An 8859-nucleotide genomic window follows, 5' to 3' on the forward strand; every position below is an offset into this window, starting at 1 on the left:
GGGGACTGGCAACGGGATCACAACCCTTGGCGCTGCGCCCACACCTCGCTCAGCCAGTGAGCGGGAACCGGTCTGTATGTGGGATCTGAACCCTCGGCGGGAGCGCCACCATGCTCCCAAGCGGCGCACTGTAGCAGTGCACCACCGGGCCGGCCCCAGACTTTCATATTCTTAATTATACCATCAGTTGTGATAGAGCAAAGAAATCCTGATCACTCGAGCACAGATAACAACCCATCACTGTCATGGTTAGACTAGGGTCACTGCCAGACTGCCCTGTGATAACAGGAAATGGTTTATTATTTGCCAGACTACAGCATCTTTCACACTAGATATACCCCAAAATAAGTATTTGTTGCTTACTGTGTCATTTCTTTCTTTTATAAACACATGCTATATTGATACTTTCAGTACATTTTTACATGTAAATAATCGATTACTGAAATCCGAAATATCTGATGTATATATCCAGTTCTTCTAAGACCCACCTACATACAATGACACTTGACAATACTTCAGCGTCCAAAGCTTGGAATCCAGATCTGAAAAAGAAGGTTGAAGTGCCTTCTATTCAGGCCACTGCATGAGGGCATTTCTTGAGAGTGCTGCAGCCAGGGTGGGATGATACACATTTGCTTCAAGGTCAACTGAACAAGTCCTGCCAGGCCTGGCTTGCTGGGGAGACACTCAGCAGATCAAAATATTGCCAACTCCTCCTCCAATCAGCACTGATATACACACCATTGTGACTCGGTTTCCTCATCTTTGAAATGGGAATAACCATACCTGCTTCAGAGGGGGTTGTCAGAATTAAAGGCAACAGTATGATGCTAAAGAGGAGGATGGTGATTATAATAACCAACACTTACTGAGCACTAAATGCATATCAAGTGATGCTTTGCATACAGTCTCATTTACTCCCCCACGATGAGGTCTTACTGTGATGCCCTCCTTAGAGATGAGAAAATTGCTAATGGGAAGATAATGGTTGCAAAGCAGCAGCATAGTGATTCGCATGTAACAGCTGCTTGGTAAATGTTAGCTTTCAATCTTATGGGACTGTAACAACTTTTTTCAGTTTTCAAGGGTATTTTCCTTAACAGAAAATCACCATGGCCACCTCTGTTTACGTATCACAGCTGACTAAAATGTTCCTGTTTGTAATTCCAAACTTTGAAGCCTTTGTTGCCTTTGTTGATCTTGGAAGCATTTCTCTTTGAGTGTAATGGAGACTGCCGCTGTCAAAAAATTAATTGCCCTCTTGTTCTTAAGTCACAGAGTTGTTGAAACTAGAGGCTAAATTCCCGAGCCTTTCTTGCAGTTAAGTCATCCATTTGACTAGGCCTTTGCCAGCAGATGTTAACAGATGAGATATATTCCACTTCTGAGGTCAGGGCTCTTAACAGACTGCGTGTGTCTCCTCCACACTCTCCCTCCCTTACTTTGCTCCAGCTGAAACCCAAACATGCAATGACCCAGCTTGAACCAACCAACAACAAAGCTCTAGGCCAGAGGTCAGCAAACTATGGCCCAAGGTCAAACCTGGCCTGCCACCTGTGTTTGTAAATAAAGTTTTATTGTAAAACAGCCACACCCATTTGTTTACATATTTTCTATGATCCCTTTCATGCTACAACAGCAAAGGTGAGTAGTTGTAACGAGACCATATGACCCACAAAGTCTTTACAGAAAAAGTTTGCCAATCAATGCTCTAGGGGATAGCAGACCACAAAGTGATTAAAAATAACCTAGACCCCTTTAATTTCTCCTTTTACCCATAGACTATTTAGAAATATGTTGTTAATGGGCCGAGCCCGTGGCGCACTCGTGAGAGTGCAGCGCTGGGAGCGCAGCAGCGCTCCCGCCGTGGGTTCGGATCCTATATAGGGATGACCGGTGTGCTCATAGTGTTCAAGCGCGGTGCGGCCGGTCTCAAAAAGGACAAAAAAAAAAAAGAAATATGTTGTTAATTTTTTTTAACTAATATATATTTTTTTATATTCTATGATGTTATTGCAGAGCAGTTGGGAGGGAGGGGGAGAGGGGAGAAGGCAAAGGGGAAGGAAATGGGATGGAAGAAGGAGGAAGGAGAAGGGGTGGGATTGAGGCCTGTGGCACCCCCCACATTCCCACAGGAAAGACCAGGGGGCTTCCAGCAGTGGCGTGGTCATTGTCAGGCTGGATGCAGGTGTTAGGGGTGTGTGGCAAAAGCCCTCACTTCCCACCTCCCCAGCTCAGGAACCCGGGGCCCGTCTTGCTGTAGCTTGGTGGTCATTGCTGGGCTGGCTGTGGGTGTGGGGGGTGTGTGGCCAAGGCCTGAAGCCCCACAATGCCCTAGCTCAGGAGAGCCCAGGGAGTTTCCTATGGCGGCTCAGTGGTCGTCGCTGGGGTGGTTGCACTTATGGGGGGGGTTGTGGCTGAGGCCTGGGGCCCCCACACTCGGGACTGGTTGCAGGTGTCTGGGGTCATGGCTGGTCATGGCCCCCAGCCCTCCCTACTTTCTGTTGTGGTAGCCCAGGGGACTTCCGGTCCTTCTACATGTTATAGGTGTTCTTTGGTGAAATGAGACCTTTACTAGTTAATATCAAACTTTGTCTCTGGTTGTGGGTACTTTGTTCTTTCTTTCAGTTCTGTGTTGGATTGTTTGCTGTTCCCATCACTCAAACTCTGCACTGGAACTAATTTGTTGTCCTTTGCTTACTTCTAAAACGGGGAAACTTCCTGTGGGACCAGCACTTGAGCTGCGTGGTTGAGATAAATTGCTGCTTTGGTGCTGATTCCCTAGGGAAGGTTTTGCGCAGCTCAGGTTTTAACGGTTGACTTTATAGGTACTTCCAGGTCTAGTGAAATCAGGTGCACCTGGGGTGTGTAGAAACTCTGGTCTGGGCCTGAGTCTTTTCATCAAACTGCACCTCATGCAATTCTATATTCCTGACCAGTCTCCTCTGAGTGGTCCTGCACTGACTGGGGGGCAGATCAGCTGTCCTTGCTGTGCTCCAGTGTTCCCCCAGTGGTCCCGTCTCCCTCACCATCCATGCTCCAAACACGTCCCATGGGACAGGCCATGCTCTGGTCCCTTGTGTTGACTCACCAGCCTCTGAGTTGCTCCTTTTTTTCAGTTGTTGTGTCTCCTCACTCCTATGTGGGTCCATGGGAACCCTATTAGTGGTCTTGCTGGCCCGGGGGCCACCAAGGCCCTCTTCTCCTCCCCTGCCTCCTCCAATTAGCTTCATCCAAAGGGCACAGCTGTGGCTTTGCTGGCTTCTGCTCCATGCGCTCAGCAGCTCCAGCCTGGATGCAGCCAGGGCTCGAAACAGTCAGCAGTTCTTTCTTTCCTCATCGTGGCTTCTGCCACCTTCATGCTCTCCATAGGTCTCTCCTCCTCTTCCCCTGAGCTCTAGCCGCCCTGGCTTGGCTATCATTGCTTTTTAATAGTTGTAAATCAGTTAATTTGTGGGAGAGAGTGATGCTGAGGACCCTCTATTCTGCCATCTTGACTGGAAGTCTATTTAATTTTAAAGCAATTGTGGGCTTTCTAATTAATCTGCTTTGCTGTTGATCTTTATTCTAATTCCATTGTAGCCAGAGAACATATTCCAGATGATTTCAATCTTTTGAAATTATTCAGGCTTTCTTTATGGCCCAAGATATGACCTATTTTGGTAAATGTTCCATGTGCACTTGAAAAGCATATGAATTATGTAACTTGATTTTTAAAAATTGCTTTTAATTCTCTGGTTATAAATAATTACTATTGTTCCTACCATTGTTTGTTGGTAGAAACGATTTATCAGCCTCATACTTTTCTAAACATAGACTCAACAAAAGTAGATGGAACTAACGTTGAAAGCCACAAAAATTGCATAACTCCTAAATGATCACAATATTTCATTCTGTTTTTACATTGGGAAGGAAAAGTGGTTCCCACTAAACATCTCATTATTTTTCAGTGAGCTCTGTGAACAGAATGTAGAAGTTATGTTGACTCCAGAAATTATCCAGGTGGAATTCCCCATGTTGGACTATAAGGACACCAGGAAGGAGAAGTAAGTGGATGCTTTGATGCCTTGTTAAGAGATAGCCATGGATACAATTTGTCCTACATGAAGTACAAGACTGTCACATTGTCTGAGCCTGCATAGTTCAAGGTCCAAAAGAGACATATTTCTGATGCTTCATATATTTAGATGTGTATTTTATTTTATGCACAATTACACTCCCTAAAATGTTATTGGCAATAAGTCTTTAAACACCGAACCCAATTTTTCCATTCACTTATCATTCAGTTCCAGAGGTGTGTCTGTTTCTTATTAATAGTTGACTGAGTTTCATTCAATATAAGGAACCCAGGCTCCGGAGCCAGGCCAGACCTGGGGCTGAATCCCAGCTCCACCATTTATCACATGTGAGATCTCGAGCCAAGTCACTTACCTTCTCTGGTCCTCATTTTCTTCATCTGTACCATGCAGAAAATAAAATCTCTGTCATGGGACAGTTGTGAGGATTGGCTGAGATGCCAAACGTGGAAGCATCTAGCCAGTTGCCTGATGTGAACTAGAGCTCAGCAAATGCTCTTACCTCCTGCTGTCCATCAGGCACTGACTAGCTAAGCAAGCGTCATCCTTCCAAAGACTGGTCTTGAAAACACGGTCATAAACATGTAACATGCAGTCAGCCTCACTTGTGATGAAAGAAATGCAAATTAATACAAAAAATTGCTTTTGAAAAATACTATTGCAATGTAGATAAGTACCTATAGATCATATGGTTTATAAGTTTGAAATTCCAGGTATCCTTTTCTCACTCTTTTTCTTTTTAAAAATGCCTTTTTTGGGGGCTTGGCCCCGTGGCTCTCTCAGGAGAGTGCTGCGCTGGTAGCGCCAAGGCCAGGGGTTCAGATCCTATATAGGGATGGCCAGTGCGCTCGCTGTCTGAGTGTGGTGTGGACAACACCGTGCCGAGGGTTGCGATCCCCTTACCAGTCAAAAAAAAAAAAAATTCCTTTTTTATTATTTAAAAAAATCAGAAAATATAAAAATAAAATAAAGAAAAACAATGATCCTAGCACCCAAAGTTAGTAATCTAGACATTTTGATGTCTGTTCTTCAAACAAAATACATATTTTTTTATTTAACAAAATTAAATCTGTACTTTTATTTAACAATATATCATGAATACATATTAGCAAATATAAATATGCATCATTATATTTCACTGAGTAGATGTACCATAATTTATTTAACCAACCTCTACCGATGAACATGTGAACTCTTTTTAATGTTTTACTGTTATCCATAGTGCTACAAACATTCTTGTGCCAATTCCTTGCAAACTTATCAGACTGTTTCCCTAGGATAAATTCTAGAAACATAAATGCAGTCTGCATTTTAAGGTTTTAAAATATATTGCCTAGGGCTGACCCGTAGCTCACTTGGGAGAGTGTGGTGCTGACAACACCAAGTCAAGGGTTAAGATCCCTTTACTGGTCATCTTTTAGAAAAAAATAAATAAATAAAATATATTGCTTAATTGTCACCCAGAAAATACATCAAAAGCCCTCCTACCAGCAGAGGTCAGGACAGCCTGCATTCAAATGTTCTGGACAACATGAAATACTATCATTTTGTTTTCATCTGTAAGAACGGGATAAATTTTTTTAAAAAAATACATCATCTCATTGCTTTAATTTTTAACTTCTTTGTTCACAGATGATATTAAAATTTGTCCTCTGTTTATCAACTATTTTTCTTGTTTTACGAGAGGCTTGTTTTGCCTGTTTTGTCTACTTTTCTTATTTATTTTTAAGAGTCCCTCATTTTTTAAGGATAATTACAACTTCTTATATTTGCTGTAAATTTGTTTTCTCATTTTGTCTTCTAACTTTGTTTAGGGTGTTTTGGGGCCCTGCCTTTTCTGAAAGGAATGCTCACATATCTTGGAGCAATGTAGGGTTTCTCTGGTTTGTGATATTTTCAGAGGACTGTGGCAACCAACACTTCTCACAAAATAGATTGGCAGTTTCTGGAAAAAGAAAATTTAGGAAATAAAAATTTTAAATAGAATTCCATGAGCATCTGTTTTGGTCAGTTAATTAACTCAATAAAATATCATATTATACTATATAGCACATAAGACTTCTTGTATTTCAACAAATAGATGCACTTTGTATTTTGTTTCAAGTTTCAAATAGTTTAAGGGTTTTAAGTAAAACCCTTTTCCTTTTCTATTTCAAAAATTACCCCTGGACATAGACTGTCTTGCCCTGTGAGCAAGGAATGCCCAGTATCTCTCCATGCACTTACTCTTCTTCACCCTTTATACTGCAGACCTAGTGTTCAATGTCATTTTTTTATCAAATTAATACTAAATGAAATAGAAGTTATTACTATATATAGTCACCCAAAATAATATGTCGTTTTTTTTTATGCTTCAGCTACTTAACCAAAAAAATAAACTAACAATCAACTCTAAACATTTTCTGTGCACCAAATTAGCTTCTAATTTTTTCAAAACAAATGTATACATTTCACACACTTGCAATAAACATTCCCATGGAATTCACCTCTTTTGCAGTTAAAATTGTTTTATGTACATTTTTTCGTGTGTCAAAATTGTCAACATAATTATCATTTTATTGACTGTTGTATTCTAACAGGTTGATATCCCACAGACCATTTTCAAAAGTTTTCTGGTTCTGATATTCTCTGCAGCTTGTCTCAGGCATTGTCCTTTGCTCAGTTTTGTCCTCTCTGTCATTACTTGTTCCTCATTCTCACCTCCTTCGGCCTTAGCCAGAAGCCAACACAGTCTTCCCTGTCGGGCCCGGAGGGAACCAGAGTGTAGACACACAGGGACAGCACACAAAGAACACGTAAATGGTGTTTCATTTCCCCAAGAAGACCACTATCTACTCGGTTTCTGGCAAACATTTGTTTTCAGGGATGCCAAGAATTATCTGCTCTCCCTCAATGGCTGTAATGAACTGGAGAGATTCTTTTGCTGCCTAGAAAATGGTCTCAGCCCTCTCAAGACCCACTCAGGAATCATGTTGTAAAATGACCCAGAAGCTGTGCAGGTGACTTTAGTTGCTGACACTTCATTCAGCACTCCTTAGACTGTCACAATATTACTCAACCATTGATATCTTTAAGGGGATGCATGATCTATATATTTTTAGACATGATTCCATAAAATGATGCCAAATAATTTCTTTAATTATATGAATTAGGGGACATATTAATTCCCCTTTTTCAGATATTTCTGGTTTTCCAAAACTGTCAGGCATTTACCAGAATTTTACATCACCCTTTTTAAGAAAATGTTTCAGAAGCACTTAATTTTATATTGGATTCTCCTATCTCCCAGGCAGATCATATAGCTGAGCTCATAGTATTTAGATGAGACATCCATCCTTTCAGCCAATACAACCATCATTTCCTCCCAGATAGCTGAATGGTGGTAAGCACCATGACAATCTCTGAGCTGAGTCTCTATCTGCACCTTAACCCTTGGCCCAGCCCATCAAGAGGCAAGTTGGCCCCTAAGAAGCCCAGACATTGCCCATCTCTCAACCCTTTGTTTCAGCCCCCATTTCATCTTCTTACTGCCAGTGTCACAACACCACATCTGCTCGAAGTTCTACCCAGCAACCCCTGGCCACGCTTAGTATCAGTCTCGGCTCCATGTCAGCCACTACTTGATCCAAGTATGTACCCCTCCCTCTGGGTTCACACTCTTCTGGAGCTACTGTCAGAGTCAGAAATATTGTGTGTCATAAAGATGAAAAACCAACTGACACTGAGCATTTAGAAGATATTGTGCTAGGATCTCTATGAATAATAATATCTTGCTTCATCTTGACAACAATGCTGGGGGATAGAAATCACCACCATTCGTACTTCAGGAAACAGAGACTCCGGACATTTAGGTAACCCTGTGTGTCATAAAGATGAAAAACCAACTGACACTGAGCATTTAGAAGATATTGTGCTAGGATATCTATGAATAATAATATCTCGCTTCATCTTGACAACAATGCTGGGGGATAGAAATCACCACCATTCGTACTTCAGGAAACAGAGACTCCGGACATTTAGGTAACCCGCCCATGCTGAGAAACGGGTACAGCTGAGACTGGAATCACTTACAAGTTGAGTGTTTTTGCTGGTAACTAAGTTTTCACTAAGTATAATTAAAATCTTCTTCATGTATTTTAAAAAACCCACCTCCTCCAACCTTCACTGCCAGTGCTGGGCATTGGTGGATGACTTACATGTTTTATTAAGTGCTCTCATGTGTTCTTGTCATGTTCGTTGATATTCAGAGAAGTGAAAGACCAAGCACAACCAGCAGAGAACATGGGAGAAAAAGTGCTCGAGGAGATGAGGAATCTGCAGGGCAAAGCTCTCAACACGTACCTGATCCTACAGTGAAAATCGCCAGCAGGGCAGTGTCTCTCATTTGCTTTCTGTGTTCGCTGAGGTCCCTGGTGTCCATTTACATTCCAACCATTTTTGGAATTACAATTCCTAGAGAAAAATAATTGAAATGTGGATGATGTATATATTTTAAAATTATACTTTTTCTTTTTAAAAATAAAATGTCATTCACGTGTTGGCAATGTTGGAAGCTTCTTGGTGCAAGATTTCGTGTGGAACTAAGCCTTCTGAGCAAGGCGTGATGAGAGGGTATGAGCCAGGTGCTGACAGCTGTTTCTGAGGGTCTTTGGAGGTGTGGGGCCCAGGCACCAAAGTGGGATGGTTTGGGGGAGGGCCTGCTCTCCTACATCTGCACAGAACCAACCCCCTTTGCCCCCCGAGCATCACTGATTTGGCTTTGGCAGCCCCTCCCAAGAAGAGC

At 42.0% G+C, this 8859-nt stretch overlaps 1 protein-coding gene across 1 annotated transcript in view; it reads left to right on the forward strand.

Annotated features, from left to right (window-relative positions):
* CFAP221 (cilia and flagella associated protein 221) overlaps nt 1-8606 on the forward strand; it is a 39154-nt gene extending 30548 nt beyond the window's left edge. The window contains exons 12-13 of the mRNA XM_008594893.1: nt 3951-4046; nt 8324-8606. Coding sequence (XP_008593115.1) covers nt 3951-4046; nt 8324-8432 — 205 coding nt within the window. The 3' untranslated portion in view covers nt 8433-8606. The remainder of the gene's footprint in view (nt 1-3950; nt 4047-8323) is intronic.
* The last annotated feature ends 253 nt before the right edge of the window (nt 8607-8859 follow it).

This window comes from Galeopterus variegatus, unplaced genomic scaffold, assembly GCF_000696425.1.
Source record: "Galeopterus variegatus unplaced genomic scaffold, G_variegatus-3.0.2 Scaffold11815, whole genome shotgun sequence".
Lineage (NCBI taxonomy): Eukaryota > Metazoa > Chordata > Mammalia > Dermoptera > Cynocephalidae > Galeopterus > Galeopterus variegatus.